This window comes from Hoplias malabaricus, chromosome X1 (genome assembly GCF_029633855.1).
Source record: "Hoplias malabaricus isolate fHopMal1 chromosome X1, fHopMal1.hap1, whole genome shotgun sequence".
Taxonomy (NCBI): domain Eukaryota; kingdom Metazoa; phylum Chordata; class Actinopteri; order Characiformes; family Erythrinidae; genus Hoplias; species Hoplias malabaricus.
In genome coordinates, this window is record NC_089818.1 from 24,380,688 (window position 1) to 24,401,547 (window position 20,860).

General features: G+C 45.7%; 1 protein-coding gene across 2 annotated transcripts; it reads right to left on the reverse strand.

The window, feature by feature from the left end:
* Window positions 1-222: 222 nt before the first annotated feature.
* Window positions 223-18,991, reverse strand: LOC136675576 (fizzy-related protein homolog). 2 transcript variants are annotated; one of them, XM_066652198.1, is made up of 14 exons: window positions 18,919-18,991; window positions 16,419-16,489; window positions 15,979-16,107; window positions 15,455-15,518; window positions 10,651-10,778; window positions 5,551-5,633; window positions 5,019-5,202; window positions 4,827-4,892; window positions 4,195-4,297; window positions 3,845-4,029; window positions 3,233-3,466; window positions 2,232-2,336; window positions 1,845-1,937; window positions 223-1,600 (listed from the first exon to the last, which is right to left on the reverse strand). In XM_066652198.1, exons 2-14 carry the CDS (start codon window positions 16,485-16,487, stop codon window positions 1,559-1,561), a joined length of 1,485 nt encoding a protein of 494 aa, XP_066508295.1. In that variant the 5' UTR covers window positions 16,488-16,489; window positions 18,919-18,991; the 3' UTR covers window positions 223-1,558. The 2 variants fall into 2 exon arrangements, with proteins under 2 accessions (XP_066508295.1, XP_066508294.1); XM_066652197.1 differs by lacking the exon at window positions 18,919-18,991 and adding an exon at window positions 17,400-17,634.
* Window positions 18,992-20,860: the final 1,869 nt, after the last annotated feature.

Below are 20,860 nucleotides of genomic sequence, written 5' to 3' on the forward strand. Positions count from 1 at the left end.
CCACCGTCTTGTATTTCAGTTTTGTGGTCTTTATAAACACTGCTTGATTAATATACTAGCATTAATATAATATAAGATCTGTCCGTTAAGTGTATAACCTTTTTTCTATCCCTTTTTCACAATTAAATACTGCATTTCAAAAACCCGTTCTCGTAAGCTTTAGTTCCAGGTAAACAGACAGAAAGCTCATATTCAAACACATTTTTTATTATAACTGTGAGATCAACGCTTACTTCAGAGGATATGTTTGTGTTGACATCTACAGATGCTTTAAATACCATTTCAAGTGCTTCGGTATTGACCGTGGAATTTCTAACACACTCTTCAAACCCACTCATCTCATTCACACTCGGACATACAGCCAAACCTTCACTTCAGCAGAGAGACCTTCACGGCTGCCTGGAGACTACAAAAGTTAAAAGCAACACACAAACAAGAGAAACATGGAACACTTATTTATTCAATATCCTTGGTAGGAAAACCGTCAATTTGTTCCCAGCTTACTTTCGCTTTTGTTCTTCTTATTTCGTGTACAACATTCTTTAAGCCGTTCAGACACGGCAGCTATGTTGGATTTGTTTGCGGATCGTAGATAAAGGCAAGCATTCATCTTTCAACCTACATAAAAATGTTAGCTCTCATTACCACAGTCTCACAAATCAAATAAATACCACTCATTCTCCCAGGGCCAAGCCCAGCATTCAAACCACAAGACACAAGAGGAAAGAAACCTGATTTACCAGGAGGGGGGAACTTGGAATAAAACAAGTGCTGAGGACGAATATTTGAGTTTGCTGAAGTAAAACAGTGGTTTCACTGGTGTAGATATAGTCAAAGATCCGTTATATGATGCTGTACGCACTGTAGACGTTGTGGAATTTCAAATTCGCTCATCTTTAGAATTAAATCTGGTTTTTAAAATAAATCTCTGCCACTATGTCATTTATACACACACCGACACCTCCATGTGTTCTATGGAATTTAAAAGTGAATATTATGATACGTCAAAATTAAATATACGTTCTGATATTGTTTTTCTATAAAATCAAACAAACTATACATTACAAAACAAGGGGTCTATGTCCAAATAAATAATTGCTTAAAAGTAAAAAAACAGCTGCGACGTTCCAAGGCCTAGGGTTAACCCTCTCAGGTTAATTCAACATCGCAGTTAAGGCTAATGGTCACAAAGCTCGTTACCACAGAGAGAATGGCATCCACTGTGGTAAGAAGAAGAGGAAGAGGAAGAATAAAAAACAGATTTAGGAAAAGCACAATGGTGAAACGAAGCTTAAACAAAAACCAACAAATAAAACATTCAGATGTGAGTTATTTGGCAGTAATGGTTCCGCTCCTCTGTGAACGTTTTAAAAAAAAAAGAAAATGGAGGACATATTTCTCACAATGCCTCTTCTCTTCACAACCAGGTCCTCAATACATCGCCACACAAACAGGGGTGTGGTCTAAAGTCCGTCAGTCACACAGGTTGTCATGGTAATAAACAGTGTATATTTTCTCTTTGGAGTCCTAAATGTTAGCACTTCCAGACATGCAGATATTACCGGATCCGTGTAAACAGGTTCAGAACTGATATAGATTCCTAAAAAAAAGACAGAAAAAAAGAGAACCATCAGTGTCACCCTACTGTAATAATCTGTGGCAACAGACAAGCCATAGTCACTACACGAAAACACACAGCATCTAATAGTTTTTAACAATCCAACGTGTGTCCACACTAATCCCACAAGGGTGAGGTCAAATATATGTATTTATTGCATCTAAGTTCACAACCTCAACCACTTTGAGCTACACCTGTGTGTCTTGTTTCAATGCTTAAGGCTAACCTTGGTGGATCTGGTTTTGCTGAAGACGTTCCAGAAGCGCAGTGTTTCATCTCCTGCTCCCGTTACTATGGCCTCTCCGTCCGGTGACATGGCCTGTCAGAAAACAGCATTAACGTTTGCAATAAATAAGAACAAGAAATATTCTGTAGTGTGCAGTGTAACAGTGGAATGAACGCTCGATGAGATCCTCAGCCTCAGCGTCTCTTTCTGAATGTCTCTCCTTATGTAGCGAATGCTAGCTGCTCAAGGTGAACGCCACTAGAAATAAAAAGTGTTCCGCGATTCCTTTTTAAATACTTTGGGATTATTATTGTTGTTCTTATGATGTGTCTGGATCTCTGAAAGAATGCATTTGATGATGACATTATTAACGTGAATTGGTCCTACCAGGTATAGCACTCTGTAGGAATGTCCAGTGAGCTTGGCCACCTGCGTGAGGGAGGGGTACTTCCACACGAGGATCTGATTCTGAGAGTATCCGTGTGTGCTGACCTGCAGGCAAAACCAAAGTGAGGGTTACTTCTCAAACAAGGGCTTTCTTAAACTGCAAAACATCTCAACAGAAAAATAGCAAAATATCATTTCATAAATGTTATAGCTGTGGTGGATAAAAAGGATCCAATTTAACTGTGGATTGGCGACTCAAAAGTGTCCGTAGGTGTGAGTGTGTGTCGCCCTGTGAAGGACTGGTGCCCCCTCCAGGGTGTCTTCCGGAGGAGTGTGGTGTTCTCCCTGTGTCTGTGTGGGTTTCCTCCGGGTGACTGTCTGTGAGGAGTGTGGTGTGTTCTCTCTGTGTCTGCGTGGGTTTCCTCCGGGTGACTGTCTGTGAGGAGTGTGGTATGTTCTCTCTGTGTCTGCGTGGGTTTCCTCCGGGTGAGTGTCTGTGAGGAGTGTGGTGTGTTCTCTGTGTCTGCGTGGGTTTCCTCCGGGTGAGTGTCTGTGAGGAGTGTGGTGTGTTCTCTCTGTGTCGGCGTGGGTTTCCTCCGGGTGCTCTGGTTTCCTCCCACGGTCCAAAAACACACGTTGGTAGGTGGACTGGAGACTCAAAAGTGTCCGTAGTTGTGTGAGTGTGTGTGTTGCCCTGTGAAGGACTGGCGCCCCCTTCAGGGTGTATTCCTTTGCGCCCAATGATTCCAGGTAGGTTCTGGACCCACCGCGACCCTGAACTGGATAAGGGTTACAGATAATGAATGAATGAATGAATGAATTTTAACTGTGTCTGTGTAACAAAATGTCTGTGCATCTTCACACACGCTCTTCAGTATTACCCTAATGAAAACCCATGCTAACATTTAGAGATTCAGTAATCAGTTTAAGCGCTGGCACATTTAGCCCATATTCACTTTAACACCATCAGAAACCATGTGTGTGTTCCCCAGACTACTCACCAGTTCGTTGGTGTGTTTGGACCAGGCCAGGTTGCAGACTTGTGAGCCGGTGTCAGTGGACTGGAGAGGCTGCCCGGTCAGTGTGTTCCAGAAGCGGATGCAGCGGTCAGCTGTACCTCCACCGGATGCGAGCAGCCCGTGCTGGTGCGGTGACCAGGCGATGGCCTTCACTGCGGCCAGATGCTCCGTGTACTGCTGCATGGGTGAGACGCTGGAGTGATTCCACACCAGCAGCTGGAGAGAAACAGGGAGAGAGACGTATACATGCAGGTTCCCCATCTGTCTGCACAAGCGTTAATCCAATATCGGCTTCCACACTGCACTATACTGCAATTGTGTGAGAAAGAGAATCACTAGACGTCTACCTGAGGGTTGTTTCAAAGTGGATAATCTGATAAGTTAAGGGTAACTGAAGCTACAAGCAACTTCCTCTGAGTGGTATGTTTGAAACAATGTTTATATACTTCATTAATAACTTAGTTCTGACCAAATATGAAATCTTGTGTTGTTAAATGAATACCCCTCTGTGGCCCAAACGTCATAGCAGCAGCATCCTGGATATCGCTAGTGTTTAGGCAGAGACCGTGGCCTGTGACGTGAAGCGTGGTCTACCTTGTTGTCATTGCCACCGGAGGCGAGAAGCTGGTGGTCTGTGCTCCACTTGAGGCCGCACACCTCTTGCCGGTGGCCCAGGAGCTTGCGTTCAGACTGCAGGGGGGGTGCTCGGATATCCCTCTGCAGAATCAGCCTGTCCCTGCTGCCTGAAGACAGCTGGTCCACATTCCACGCCAACGCTCCTGAGAGAGAAAGGCAGAGACGGCGTAACAGAGAAACACAGAGGATTAAAGGCACTAGACACGTGTTTTACAGTAATATCTAACTTTCAAAGAGCTTGAAACCGATTTCAAGCAAGTGGAACCAACTTAGTTAGCGTCCATGCTCCAAAACAGCAGTGCACTCACCCACTCTAGCTGTGTGTCCCTCTAATACAGAGAGCTTTTTCCCTGCAGCCGCGTCCCAAATCTGCACAAAGCCCTTATGAGTGCCCACCGCCACTAAACTCCCCTAGAAAAAAAAGACAGCAAAGCATTACAATGCAGGCATTTCCCAGTCCTCAGGGTAAACGTGTGAGGAAACCAAGTTATAAGAGAGGGTCAACAATTTAAGCATTCCCTTAATAAAAACTGAGCCACGCCTGTCGAAGTCAGAGCTTTACACCTCGCCCCATGAGACTATTTCTACATTTCCCAGCTCTGCTCCTGCTCTAAATTGCAAAATTCACAAGCTCCCTTGTTGGCTTTCATGTGCCGAACACTGATCCATGCTGCTGGGTTGTTGTAGGTTTTTAGCTGGGAATTAATGTCGGCAGGAAGCCTATTCAAACATGAACGCTCATAAGTGAAGACTATGGTGCTTTTAAAAGAAATTTATGAAAAGGAAAGGCTTGAGGTGGAGTCTAATACAAACCTCGAAACCCAGAGAGCAGACTGAATACAGCGAATAGAAACAAGATGCTGTTACATCTACAACTTGTAAAAGAATTATAATGATCATAAAAAAAAAAAAAAACGATAAACAACACAAGCGTGCTTACTCTCTCCGACCAGCCCACCGACGTCACCGAGTCGCCTTCAACGGACAGATCACACAACCTTGTCACCTGCAGGCGGAGAGCGGGGAGTGTATTAAAAGCAAAACCAACCAATCTACAATTAATTCACAGGTGACAGCTTCGACCTCTCGCACTCTCTCACACCCTCTCACACCCTCTCACACACACCCCTACCTGGCTTGTGCATGCACTCCACAGGTATACGCAAGTCCCAAGGCCCACGCTCAGCACATTTAAGGAGGACCAGTCCACAAGGTTGAGGTAGAAGTCGTCCTGCAGTTCTGGGGCATCCAGCACCTTAAATGGAATCTTTGAGATCTTGCGCATGGGTTTCCGTGGCGACCGCAAGAGTTTCTGACTAAATGGGAACAAGAGAGGACACAGAGGACAAAGACTCACGCAGTTGTTAAGTGAAATGCGGCTTTTCCTTCAGCACTTTAGCCCAACTGTGTTTGATACATTTCTTTTTCATTCGTCTGATTTTTATTTTGTTGTGAGAGAAGAGCCTAACAATATTTGCTCTGACTTGTTGTTAAGTCAGATTTATAAAATAAAACAAAGGAAAACAAGCACACAATTGTGACATTAATGAATATATCCTGCTTTTTATTTAACAGTTCTCTGTAAACTCTGTCTTTTAAAGTGATCAGCTCCTTAGATCTAAAAGGAGAAAAAAAACAAAGTCAAGAATTATATGAGGATTTACCTGTTACTGCTGACAGGTGAGAGAGAGTAGGGGGAGATGCTGTTGCCATCATCTGGAAGTGAACGTTTGGCACTTAAAGAATACTGTAACAGACAGACAGACACACGTCAATTAAAAAAAACATTAGACATTCTGTCCAAACCCACAAAAGTATATTATTATGACAGCTGAGGGTCACGCTTATCACTGGAGACGTGTGTGTGAGCGAAATCAGCAGTGAAATTTATGTCAGCCAATAATCACCCTACAGTGGCTGAGAATGTGCTGCAAATATGAAAAAAATTATAAATAAATAAATAAACTAACTGCAAATTCATTATCACTGTTAAAGTGATAATATACATGCTCCGTTTTAGGAACGCAACTGCACATTTTTGAAAGCTAAAAAATTTCACAAAAAGAAAGCATGTGTTGCATTTAACAAATGTGCTGCAAAAGAACCACAACCCCCCACTAGAAGAGAACCACAACCCCCCACTAGAAGAGAACCACAACCCCCCACTAGAAGCGAACCACAACCCCCCACTAGAAGCGAACCACAACCCCCCACTAGAAGCGAACCACAACCCCCCACTAGAAGAGAACCACAACCCCCCACTAGAAGAGAACCACAACCCCCCACTAGAAGCGAACCACAACCCCCCACTAGAAGCGAACCACAACCCCCCACTAGAAGAGAACCACAACTCCCCACTAGAAGAGAACCACAACCCCCCACTAGAAGAGAACCACAACCCCCCACTAGAAGAGAACCACAACCCCCCACTAGAAGCGAACCACAACCCCCCACTAGAAGCGAACCACAACCCCCCACTAGAAGAGAACCACAACTCCCCACTAGAAGAGAACCACAACCCCCCACTAGAAGAGAACCACAACCCCCCACTAGAAGCGAACCACAACCCCCCACTAGAAGAGAACGACAACCCCCCACTAGAAGCGAACGACAACCCCCCACTAGAAGAGAACCACAACCCCCCACTAGAAGCGAACCACAACCCCCCACTAGAAGAGAACCACAACCCCCCACTAGAAGCGAACCACAACCCCCCACTAGAAGCGAACCACAACCCCCCACTAGAAGAGAACCACAACCCCCCACTAGAAGCGAACCACAACCCCCCACTAGAAGAGAACCACAACCCCCCACTAGAAGCGAACCACAACCCCCCACTAGAAGCGAACCACAACCCCCCACTAGAAGCGAACCACAACCCCCCACTAGAAGCGAACCACAACCCCCCACTAGAAGAGAACCACAACCCCCCACTAGAAGAGAACCACAACCCCCCACTAGAAGCGAACCACAACCCCCCACTAGAAGCGAACCACAACCCCCCACTAGAAGAGAACCACAACCCCCCACTAGAAGAGAACCACAACTCCCCACTAGAAGAGAACCACAACCCCCCACTAGAAGCGAACCACAACCCCCCACTAGAAGCGAACCACAACCCCCCACTAGAAGAGAACCACAACCCCCCACTAGAAGCGAACGACAACCCCCCACTAGAAGAGAACCACAACCCCCCACTAGAAGCGAACCACAACCCCCCACTAGAAGAGAACCACAACCCCCCACTAGAAGCGAACCACAACCCCCCACTAGAAGCGAACCACAACCCCCCACTAGAAGCGAACCACAACCCCCCACTAGAAGAGAACCACAACCCCCCACTAGAAGCGAACCACAACCCCCCACTAGAAGAGAACCACAACCCCCCACTAGAAGCGAACCACAACCCCCCACTAGAAGCGAACCACAACCCCCCACTAGAAGAGAACCACAACCCCCCACTAGAAGCGAACCACAACCCCCCACTAGAAGCGAACCACAACCCCCCACTAGAAGAGAACCACAACCCCCCACTAGAAGCGAACCACAACCCCCCACTAGAAGCGAACCACAACCCCCCACTAGAAGAGAACCACAACCCCCCACTAGAAGAGAACCACAACCCCCCACTAGAAGAGAACCACAACCCCCCACTAGAAGCGAACCACAACCCCCCACTAGAAGCGAACCACAACCCCCCACTAGAAGCGAACCACAACCCCCCACTAGAAGAGAACCACAACCCCCCACTAGAAGCGAACCACAACCCCCCACTAGAAGAGAACCACAACCCCCCACTAGAAGAGAACCACAACCCCCCACTAGAAGCGAACCACAACCCCCCACTAGAAGCGAACCACAACCCCCCACTAGAAGAGAACCACAACCCCCCACTAGAAGAGAACCACAACCCCCCACTAGAAGCGAACCACAACAACCCACTAGAAGAGAACCACAACCCCCCACTAGAAAAGAACCACAACCCCCCACTAGAAGCGAACCACAACCCCCCACTAGAAGCGAACCACAACCCCCCACTAGAAGAGAACCACAACCCCCCCACTAGAAGAGAACCACAAACCCCCCACTAGAAGCGAACCACAACCCCCCACTAGAAGCGAACCACAACCCCCCACTAGAAGCGAACCACAACCCCCCACTAGAAGAGAACCACAACCCCCCACTAGAAGCGAACCACAACCCCCCACTAGAAGCGAACCACAACCCCCCACTAGAAGTGAACCACAACCCCCCACTAGAAGAGAACCACAACCCCCCACTAGAAGCGAACCACAACCCCCCACTAGAAGCGAACCACAACCCCCCACTAGAAGCGAACCACAACCCCCCACTAGAAGAGAACCACAACCCCCCACTAGAAGAGAACCACAACCCCCCACTAGAAGCGAACCACAACCCCCCACTAGAAGAGAACCACAACCCCCCACTAGAAGAGAACCACAACCCCCCACTAGAAGAGAACCACAACCCCCCACTAGAAGAGAACCACAACCCCCCACTAGAAGCGAACCACAACCCCCCACTAGAAGAGAACCACAACCCCCCACTAGAAGAGAACCACAACCCCCCACTAGAAGCGAACCACAACCCCCCACTAGAAGCGAACCACAACCCCCCACTAGAAGAGAACCACAACCCCCCACTAGAAGCGAACCACAACCCCCCACTAGAAGCGAACCACAACCCCCCACTAGAAGAGAACCACAACCCCCCACTAGAAGAGAACCACAACCCCCCACTAGAAGCGAACCACAACCCCCCACTAGAAGAGAACCACAACCCCCCACTAGAAGCGAACCACAACCCCCCACTAGAAGCGAACCACAACCCCCCACTAGAAGAGAACCACAACCCCCCACTAGAAGAGAACCACAACCCCCCACTAGAAGCGAACCACAACAACCCACTAGAAGAGAACCACAACCCCCCACTAGAAGAGAACCACAACCCCCCACTAGAAGCGAACCACAACCCCCCACTAGAAGCGAACCACAACCCCCCACTAGAAGAGAACCACAACCCCCCCACTAGAAGAGAACCACAACCCCCCACTAGAAGCGAACCACAACCCCCCACTAGAAGCGAACCACAACCCCCCACTAGAAGAGAACCACAACCCCCCACTAGAAGCGAACCACAACCCCCCACTAGAAGTGAACCACAACCCCCCACTAGAAGAGAACCACAACCCCCCACTAGAAAAGAACCACAACCCCCCACTAGAAGAAAACCACAACCCCCCACTAGAAGAGAACCACAATCCCCCACTAGAAGAGAACCACAACCCCCCACTAGAAGCGAACCACAACCCCCCACTAGAAGCGAACCACAACCCCCCACTAGAAGTGAACCACAACAACCCACTAGAAGCGAACCACAACCCCCCACTAGAAGCGAACCACAACCCCCCACTAGAAGCGAACCACAACCCCCCACTAGAAGCGAACCACAACCCCCCACTAGAAGAGAACCACAACCCCCCACTAGAAGAGAACCACAACCCCCCACTAGAAGAGAACCACAACCCCCCACTAGAAGCGAACCACAACCCCCCACTAGAAGCGAACCACAACCCCCCACTAGAAGCGAACCACAACCCCCCACTAGAAGAGAACCACAACCCCCCACTAGAAGCGAACCACAACCCCCCACTTGAGGAGAACCACAACAACCCACTTGAGGAGAACCACAACAACCCACTTGAGGAGAACCACAACCCCCCACTAGAAGAGAACCACAACCCCCCACTAGAAGAGAACCACAACCCCCCACTAGAAGAGAACCACAACCCCCCACTAGAAATTTGGATATTTGAAAATATAGTGGAGTTATTTGATAACAGCAATTTATAGATCATCAACATATTTCTCCATATTCCCACAGCAAAAAAGACAAGAACGAGTACAACGAATACCTTCAGCCAGTACTGAGTGAGATCCAATGATGTGTATTTCAAATATTACTCACAGAGATATGTGAACAGAATTTGCAAATGCACTACTTTTGCACGATTGTTTTCCTTCCATTCATGAGTTCAAATATCACTTTGGCTCAATAAAGAGAAACACTTTAAACAAATCCTTAAAGAATGCGCCATTCGTTCAAGTTCATGATCTGTTCCTCACACTCGTAACACGTAGCAACATAATCGCAATATACTTAGAGTCTGTCAATAGTTTGGATCCTTTATCAAAAGAATCTTCAGATTTTCTACTGCAAATTCTCCTAGAAACTCACATTCATAAGTGCGCTGATCAGAATCAGGCAAAAAAACATCTGAATAATGTACAAGGAAACTAAACAAGGAATGAATTGTTTTGTTTAGTGAATGGTCAGCTTTAGCTGCATGCACCTTCATTCACACAAACACACGTCCAAGGCCATTCAGAAGCCGCCTACACTAGAACTCCTCCTCTGTCATGTCCTTCACGCTGGACAAAGCCGATGGCATGAGTGGGAGTGGGAGAGTGGATAGCGTTGTTGCGGAGGCAAGATTTTAACACTGCAATGTTTGGGTGCCTTACTCACAATGTGTCTTACCACTGCCACAAGGCTGGGTGCTATAACTGCATTAGCTGCTTGACATCCATACTGTTTAACTGAGCATTACGAATTACGCTTTATAATGTAATTATTTTTCAGAACTGTGGCTCCTTGAGTGACGTGAAACGGACAGAGGTCGTGGGATTGTGTGCAAGCAGCGGTATCGTGACCACATTAAGATGCCCTCAGTGATCACTCACACTAAACAGGCTCCTCTTCTCTGGAGTAGATGGCTGCAGCCGTCTGTCCTCTGTTTGAGGATCCTGCACCTTCTCAATGCCTGCCCCCAACAGCTCGTTTTTAAGCAGGGCAGAGTACGCCAGGCCATCTGAGAGAGGGAAAATGAGAACACAGTCAAAAACCAAGGTGGGGGTTAACACAGCTGAAGAAAAAAACATATAAATAATAATAATAATAACAAAATGCTGAAAGATAAAGTGATGGATTGAAAGGGGCGAGGAATCCAAACGACAGACAGAAACCCAGAAGGAAGAGAAGAAGAAGCAGATCAACAAACAGAAGGACAGGAAGGGGTGAGTGAGTGCACTGGAGGCAAACTAGAACCCGGTTGTCATAGTTACCAGGCTGCCATAAGGGAGGCCTTGTCTGAATGTTTTGAGCAGAGAACAGGTTCATATTAAGCAAGCTGCTCAATGCCGTTATATATCCACACACACACACACACACACACCTGAACTGAATATGACACATGATGAATGTCTATTTCTATTAAGGCCACAACGGCTGTCCTCAAAGGTGTAAATGACATTGTGAAAACACTGATGACTCAATTACTTCAAATCGAAAAAAAGACTTTAGCACCTTGAATGCTTTCGAATATTTAAATGCATTCACTGTCCGTACAGTAGACTGTAACATGCTAGAGATAGCATTGGGGGCTTTTATTGTTCGCAGCACTACAAAAGAAGAAACCACGCCCTGCACGAGCCCTGTCCCAATTGTTGGCCTTGCATTCCTCTGGTTCACAGGTCCTCAACTGTGAGACAATGCATGAAAGGACTGTAGGGTAGGGTGTCCCTCTTTGGCATTCAAAGGGAAGCCTCATTTTATGCCACTGATATAATAATGATATTAAAATGGCATAAGAATCCAATTACACCCATTTAAACAGCAATGAACCTCCAGCAATAAACTAGTTATTAAGAATATTCTGACATTAAATACTCCAAAGTAATACTAAACCACTGTGTTCAAACAAATCCACATAATGGTCCCAGAACAGAGAGACCAGAGAATAGACCAGAGAACACAACAGAGAGACCAGAGAATAGACCAGAGAACACAACAGAGAGACCAGAGAACACAACAGAGAGACCAGAGAATAGACCAGAGAACACAACAGACAGACCAGAGAATAGACCAGAGAACACACCAGAGAATAGACCAGAGAACACAACAGAGAGACCAGAGAATAGACCAGAGAACACAACAGAGAGACCAGAGAATAGACCAGAGAACACAACAGAGAGACCAGAGAATAGACCAGAGAACACAACAGAGAGACCAGAGAATAGACCAGAGAACACAACAGAGAGACCAGAGAATAGACCAGAGAACACAACAGAGAGACCAGAGAATAGACCAGAGAACACAACAGAGAGACCAGAGAATAGACCAGAGAACACAACAGAGAGACCAGAGAAGACAAGAGAACACAACAGAGAGACCAGAGAAGACAAGAGAACACAACAGAGAGACCAGAGAAGACAAGAGAACACAACAGAGAGACTAGAGAAGACAAGAGAACACAACAGAGAGACTAGAGAAGACAAGAGAACACAACAGAGAGACTAGAGAAGAGAACACAACAGAGAGACCAGAGAAGACAAGAGAACACAACAGAGAGACCAGAGAAGACAAGAGAACACAACAGAGAGACCAGAGAATAGACCAGAGAACACAACAGAGAGACCAGAGAATAGACCAGAGAACACAACAGAGAGACCAGAGAATAGACCAGAGAACACAACAGACAGACCAGAGAATAGACCAGAGAACACACCAGAGAATAGACCAGAGAACACAACAGAGAGACCAGAGAATAGACCAGAGAACACAACAGAGAGACCAGAGAATAGACCAGAGAACACAACAGAGAGACCAGAGAATAGACCAGAGAACACAACAGAGAGACCAGAGAATAGACCAGAGAACACAACAGAGAGACCAGAGAAGACAAGAGAACACAACAGAGAGACCAGAGAAGACAAGAGAACACAACAGAGAGACCAGAGAAGACAAGAGAACACAACAGAGAGACCAGAGAAGACAAGAGAACACAACAGAGAGACTAGAGAAGAGAACACAACAGAGAGACTAGAGAAGACAAGAGAACACAACAGAGAGACCAGAGAAGACAAGAGAACACAACAGAGAGACCAGAGAATAGACCAGAGAACACAACAGAGAGACCAGAGAACACAACAGAGAGACCAGAGAATAGACCAGAGAACACAACAGACAGACCAGAGAATAGACCAGAGAACACACCAGAGAATAGACCAGAGAACACAACAGAGAATAGACCAGAGAACACCAGAGAATACAACAGAGAATAGACCAGAGAACACAACAGAGAGACCAGAGAATAGACCAGAGAGACCAGAGAATAGACCAGAGAACACAACAGAGAGACCAGAGAATAGACCAGAGAACACAACAGAGAGACCAGAGAATAGACCAGAGAACACAACAGAGAGACCAGAGAATAGACCAGAGAACACAACAGAGAGACCAGAGAAGACAAGAGAACACAACAGAGAGACCAGAGAAGACAAGAGAACACAACAGAGAGACCAGAGAAGACAAGAGAACACAACAGAGAGACCAGAGAAGACAAGAGAACACAACAGAGAGACTAGAGAAGAGAACACAACAGAGAGACCAGAGAAGACAAGAGAACACAACAGAGAGACCAGAGAAGACAAGAGAACACAACAGAGAGACCAGAGAAGACAAGAGAACACAACAGAGAGACCAGAGAAGACAAGAGAACACAACAGAGAGACCAGAGAAGACAAGAGAACACAACAGAGAGACCAGAGAAGACAAGAGAACACAACAGAGAGACCAGAGAAGACAAGAGAACACAACAGAGAGACCAGAGAAGACAAGAGAACACAACAGAGAGACCAGAGAAGACAAGAGAACACAACAGAGAGACTAGAGAAGACAAGAGAACACAACAGAGAGACCAGAGAAGACAAGAGAACACAACAGAGAGACCAGAGAAGACAAGAGAACACAACAGAGAGACCAGAGAAGACAAGAGAACACAACAGAGAGACTAGAGAAGACAAGAGAACAGAACAGAGTGAGTGGCTAAAATACTGATGACACAAGTAAACAAGTTCAGGGTCACGGTGGGTCTGGAGCCTAGCCAGAATCACTGGGCGTAAGGCAGGAACACACCCTGGAGGGGGTGCCAGTCCTACACAGGGCAACACACACTCACAATTTCACACACACTCGCACCTATGGATACCTACCAACGTGTGTTTTTGGAACGTGGGAGGAAACTGGAGCACCCGGAGGAAACCCATGCAGACACAGACAGAACACACCACACTCCTCACAGACAGTCACCCGGAGGAAACCCACACAGACACAGGGAGAACACACCACACTCCTCACAGACAGCCACCCGGAGTGAGACTCGAACCCACAACCTCCAGGACCCTGGAGCTGTGCCAGAGACACCACCTGCTGCACTGTGTTCAGTGAAGCAAAAGAGGAGTAGCTTTCATCACCAACAAAAAACAAAATCTTTGTACAAAGGGCAGGGAAGGGGAAAATGGCCATATTTCTCTTCTTTAAAGCTAATAGATTTACAAGTAAAGGTGGCACAGAAGCGCTGGTAGTGTCGCTGTCACACATCTCCAGGGTCCTGGGGTTGTGGGTTTGAACCCCTCTCCAGGTGAGCGTCTCTCTGTGTCTGCGTGGGTTTCCTCCGGGTGACTGTCTGTGAGGAGTGTGGTGTGTTCTCTCTGTGTCTGCGTGGGTTTCCTCCGGGTGACTGTCTGTGAGGAGTGTGGTGTGTTCTCCCTGTGTCTGCGTGGGTTTCCTCCGGGTGACTGTCTGTGAGGAGTGTGGTGTGTTCTCTCTGTGTCTGCGTGGGTTTCCTCCGGGTGACTGTCTGTGAGGAGTGTGGTGTGTTCTCTCTGTGTCTGCGTGGGTTTCCTCCGGGTGACTGTCTGTGAGGAGTGTGGTGTGTTCTCCCTGTGTCTGCGTGGGTTTCCTCCGGGTGACTGTCTGTGAGGAGTGTGGTGTGTTCTCTCTGTGTCTGCGTGGGTTTCCTCCGGGTGACTGTCTGTGAGGAGTGTGGTGTGCTCTCCCTGTGTCTGTGTGGGTTTCCTCCGGGTGACTGTCTGTGAGGAGTGTGGTGTGCTCCAGTTTCCTCCCAAGGTTTTGGCTACAAAAAAGTGTCCATAGAGATCTGAAAAGGCATACTGTGCAACAGTAAGTACATGTGGATGCATACCATTAGTTAAACATTTATAAAGTGAAAGGGAAGGACAAATCAGATGTTTATTAGCTGAACTCGCCACTGGGCTTTTCCCCTGAATCGAGGCACTGGTGTAAAGATAATCAGCTCATTAAAAATCCCTTTGTTCTGGCACAGCGTTAAGGGAGAGGCGGTTTTGTAAAAAACTCTAAAACTCTTGTTTTTACTCAGTTCCCACCTCGATGACTCGAATTTAGCTGGAAAAGCAAAACTTATTTTTTTTGCATTTCCCAAAGAATAGAAAAGAGCCTGAATACTGAGGTGTGGCTACGCAATCAGAGGGAAACTGGCAAAATCCCGACAGCTGTTGCCAGCTTAGTGCGCAAAAGACATCAGATGCTGTTTCCGTGCAAGTAGATAATCAGAAGCAGAGACTAGTAACAACACACCCAGCCCTACTCACTGCTGCAGGAGGAAGAGGAGAGGTACCAGTTAAATACAATTAAGATACACAACAAAATCTGAGACTGAAAAGTTACCTTTGCTGTTGTCTGACGTGCCATCTTTTGTCTTCCTGTTCTGACTGTATGACTTTTCGTTTTCCTTAGAACAAAACATAACAGTGCAGTAAAGAATCAATGCAATGGTTTTGTTGTTTTTCTTTCCCCCAGAAACAATGGATTTCTGTTAAAAAAAATCTTCAAAGGGCTCTGATACAGTGCTACTTTAATGAAAAATTAAATTAACCCAATTTCCCCCTTTCATTAAATGTAGTCAGCAGAACTATGTCTGGTGTTTGAAGATTGCTCCTTTCTTTTCTCAATGACAGTTGGCTAAGCAGCCAGCGAGTAATAGCTAATAATTATAATTAGCAATTATAATACTGCAAACTGCACACAGGCCTCAAACTGCGCGGAGTAATCTCAAATACACTTCCTAATGTTTTAAACTTCATGACATTCTGATAAACATAAAGGAAAAAGGCGAAGCAGCACTAGGCATGGGAATGTGATAATGCCAATAATAGTTTTGACCAAACCACTGAACTGATTTAAAGGCTCACGTTTATTCGGTGGAAGTTAACGCTCCAGTTGGCTCCGGCTCGAGACGGGATGAAGCGATCTCCGTGTTTACTGGGTGAGGACAGGGGGGAGTTTGTGGGCGTCAGCGCTCGCATGACCTCTGTCACTTTCTACAGAGAAATAAAAGAAACATTGAGAAATTATTTAGATTTTGAAGAAATTTAATGTAGCAGCAAATAAAACATTAACAGAAAAATGTATACGAATTTAAGGAGGTTTGTTGCTTCAAAGGAACAGATTAGTATTTCAGAAAAGGGAGGTATTTTAACATTTAGGAGTGCTGTGATGTTGTTATTTCCCTCTCTATAGTGGCATTACTCCTATAGTGCCTCCTTCATCACTGAAGGAATGGTTTGAGTACAAATTAATGACGATAACCCAAAGAAAACAGTGTGTTTAAGAAGGCGAAACACAGACTTACAACAGGGCTAGCGTTGTCATTCTGTATATTGATTTGTCGTAGCAGCCGACTCTCATAATCCTGGTCCATGGCTGTGGAAGATTACAAAAGCAATGTGTTATTAAAATAACATTAAAACACAGACTGCCTTTACTCACTGAGACACTTAGAGCCTTTACTGATGTATAAACAAATACTACACACGTATCCCACGGATGTTCTCAAGTCTTTTTAATAAATCAGTCTGGGCTCTAACCCCAGGACATTGGCGGTAACTGGCAAGTCCACAATGTTCAATCACTGGTATCCAAACCATGTCAAATCAGTAATACAGCATTAAATAAGTAAATGAACAAGGCATCAACACGAGACAACGGTGTGCTTCCTGTCAGAGTAAGGTCAGCAGACAAAGAGAGGGGCTTATGATGGTTCAAACTAAAGTAGGTCAACCTCAGTGAACTACTCATCTAGCCGTGCACTGTTACTAATAGGAACTAAGATGTGGAGTAGTTTGCAACATGAATGTAATTAAAAGTCATACGCATTTAAATAAGGGACGGCATTGGTGGCAGAAGTAACAGTGCCACTGTCACACAGCTCTAGGGTCCTGGGGATGTGGGTTGGAGCCTATGAGTCTGTGTTTTAAGTGGTGTGAGCATCCTGTCTGACCTCATGTTCCAGACGGAGATTTAGATGGTGTTTGGATGAATTTAATGCATTCACACAAGTCATCGCTGTCGACGAAAATGTACAGTGATGTTTTACCTTGCCACAATAAGAATGTTACAATATAATAATAACAATAATAATAATAATGACTCATTATATAACCATTTTGTATAACTTATGGTCATTATGTGTCCTGTGGGAAGCAACCTGGAAGACATGGAGTAAACCCATGCAGGCATATGTAGCTGTATATGCCTGCATTGTTGATTCATTCATTCATTTGTTATCAGTAACCTTTATCCAGTTCAGGGTGGAGGTGGGTCCAGAGCCTACCTGGAATCATTGGGCGCAAGGCGGGAATACACCCTGGAGGGGGCGCCAGTCCTTCACAGAGCAACACACACTCACACCTACGGACACGTTTGAGTCGCCAGTCCATCTACCAACATGTGTTTTTGGAGTGTGGGAAGAAACCGGTGCACCCGGAGACCACACTCCTCACAGAGAGTCACCCAGAAGGAAACCCACGCAGACACAGAGAGAACAAACCACACTCCTCACAGACAGTCACCCGGAGGAAACCCACGCAGACACAGGGAGAACACACCACACTCCTCACAGACAGTCACCCGGAGGAAACCCACACAGACACAGAGAGAACACACCACACTCCTCACAGACAGTCACCCGGAGGAAACCCACGCAGACACAGGGAGAACACACCACACTACTCACAGACAGTCACCCGGAGCGGGAATCGAACTCACAACCTCCACGCGCCTGGAGCTGTGTGACTGTGACACTACCAGCTGCGTCACCATTTTACTATTTCATAATTAAATAAATACAAATATAAACTAAGCAATAATATTCCATTCACCTACACTTCCAACAAAGCGCAACAGATCCTGAATCCTGACTACTAGACTAGTGCATTAGTGAAGGCGACCTCCAGTGGCCGAGCAGGCAAACCACAACAACAAAAACAGCCACTTGGACCAGAGTGTAGTTGTTTAAACAGACTTTCTCTGGAAAAATACACTTGTGTTAATGCCATTTCCAAAACATCTGATTTTTAATTTTTAGTTTTACAGCTCAATTTTACGACAGTGAAAATATAATAAAACAGCATAGTGCACCTTTAAGTCCCACTAAGGCTCTCAGCCATGTATAGGCATGTAAACCCTATCCACAATGACACTCGCTTCTGTCACTCACCTACGGAAGGTGGGGACAACGTGAAATAAGCACAACTTTTTACAGTACAGAGAATCCACTGTGTTCTTCCTAGAGCTTCAACAAACACCTAATAATATCATAAACTATAAAGGCAGGGATTTCACTTGTAACGCTACATAACAGCGACTATTCAGCCCAGTTATGTACATTAAAAAAACGTTTTCGGGTTGAGGTTATAAACTGAATTCACAGGCTGTAGTGTGCACATAATAAAGCGGTTTGTTTTTGTCCGAAAAGAGGAAAAGCAGACGAAGCAAACAGATGTTAGCTTTCAAAAATCTGGAGTTAAGCCTCGGCTAAGCTAAGTGGTAAACAGTGTTAAACCCGGGGTTAAACACACGTTATAGAGGCTAGACCCAGTCTGTAGTAAGTGTACGGTGACGTGTATTAAATAAAAACACAGGCTTCTGTTTCTCAGACACCGTAAACCGTGCTGAGTTCGGTCTGACGCTAGTGTCGCCGCTAATGATAATTTTATAGAGAAGCTAACGTTAACAAAAGTAACGGAGCGTTAATAACATTCAAGAACGGCAAAGTCTACTCCAAAACCACAGTCTTCAGAAACCGGGCAGTGGATTAAAGTGTAAATGTGAAGTAAAAGCTCGTTTCGTACCGGTCTGAGTGCTAGCGCTGATAAAGGCTCTCCGCTGTTGTTTTTGTAACCGAGACTCTGCGATTGTTGTTCTGTAGAGCGCGTGGGATTGTGGGTAATGGTCGACGTCACCATTTTGAATTAGAAAATGCATTTGTGTTTCTATGGTTACAGCTGAACGTGTACGACTATGTAAACTAAATCAGTTTCATATGTGAAACGTTATAAACGTTATAATATTTATTCATACATATATATTTTTTCCCTTATTTTACTGTTTTTCCTTTGGCCATGGTGATTGGTTAGATATCCCAGGTAGTTGCTAGTGTGCTGTTAGGTGGTTGCTATGGGTCCAGAGCGTTGCTAGCTAGGTGCATAGTGGTTGTTGTGGTACCCTCTTTTGTTGGTTGGGTGTTAATAATATTGAATCATACTGACATTAATGTTTAGCATTTTACAATCATTTTAATAATAGTGTTCACTCATGTACTCATTAATTCATTCATTCATTGTCGTTTATCCAGGGTGGGTCCAGAGCCTACCTGGACTCATTGGGCACAAGGCAGGAACACACCCTGGAGGGGGCACCAGTCATTCACAGGGTCTCACACACACACACACACACTCCCTTGAGTCACCAATCTACCTACCAATGTGTTTGTGGACCGAGGGAGGAAACCGGACACAATTTGTCCTAAAATAAAAGTCTTTCTATTAGTTTAAATTGAATTTCTGACAACAAGAAACATTGGGTTATAAGTCAAAATGGCTTCCCATAGTTTAATCCACAAATTATTCATCACAACATTGGGAGCGAACAAAACGTGTCGCTATAACACAGCGAAGTATTTAGTAAAACACGTGGAATGAATTTGGTGCATGTTTTACGGACATATAACGCTTTAAAATATGAACTGTATGTTTTGTGTGTGGTCTAACGACTGTTCGATGCAGTTGAGGACACATGTTGTATTCTTGGATTTCACCGCTGGTTTCTGTCAAAAAGCAAATGGATTGCTGAGAGCTTTTATGACACCATGTTATTTTGGATGATAGCAATTTCCCACCCTAAAATCACAGGATGTTATGATGAAAGGAAGAGAAGAGAAAGAAAACAGAAGGGCAGAATTCACAGAGGAAGAAAGAGTGACTGGAGGCTCCTTGGACACAAGCACTTGAGAAATCCAGAGAGATCTCCGAGCTCAGGGTGGGAAAGCTTCTCCTCGTGTCCTGTTAAAATTCATCAAAGAATACACTGAAAAAAGCCTTACCACTCCACCACTTTACAACAAGATCCCACTAGAGAAAAACTGCACTCGTTCTGGAAAACTCTCTCTCTCTCTGAAACTAGCTGTCTGAAAGGAGGAACACCCTCACATCCTGGAAGAGTGTCTAATTGCTTGTAGACCTCCATTATAATTATTTACTTCTGCTTCGTGGTGCATCCACTGTGGAACTTTGTGAACAAGCAGCTTGTATATCCTCAGTAGAAAAGCATGCACATGAAGTTATCTATAATGTTGTTATATTTGGAATATGTATCCATAAATATTTGGCCCATGTAGTGTAAACCAAAGAAAACATACAATAGGAATTCTCTCTCACTGTGCTTCAAGAATTAGTGACAATCAGGAATGTGTTATTTTTCATGGTATATAGTATGGCCATATAGCATACTCAGGGCGGCACGGTGGCGCAGCAGGTAGGTGTCGCAGTCACACAGCTCCAGGGACCTGGAGGTTGTGGGTTTGATTCCTGCTCCGGGTGACTCTCTGTGAGGAGTTGATGTGTTCTCCCCGTGTCTGCGTGGGTTTCCTCCGGGTGACTGTCTGTGAGGAGTGTGGTGTGTTCTCTCTGTGTCTGCGTGGGTTTCCTCCAGGTGACTGTCTGTGAGGAGTGTGGTGTGTTCTCCCTGTGTCTGTGTGGGTTTCCTCCGGGTGCTCCGGTTTCCTCCCACAGTCCA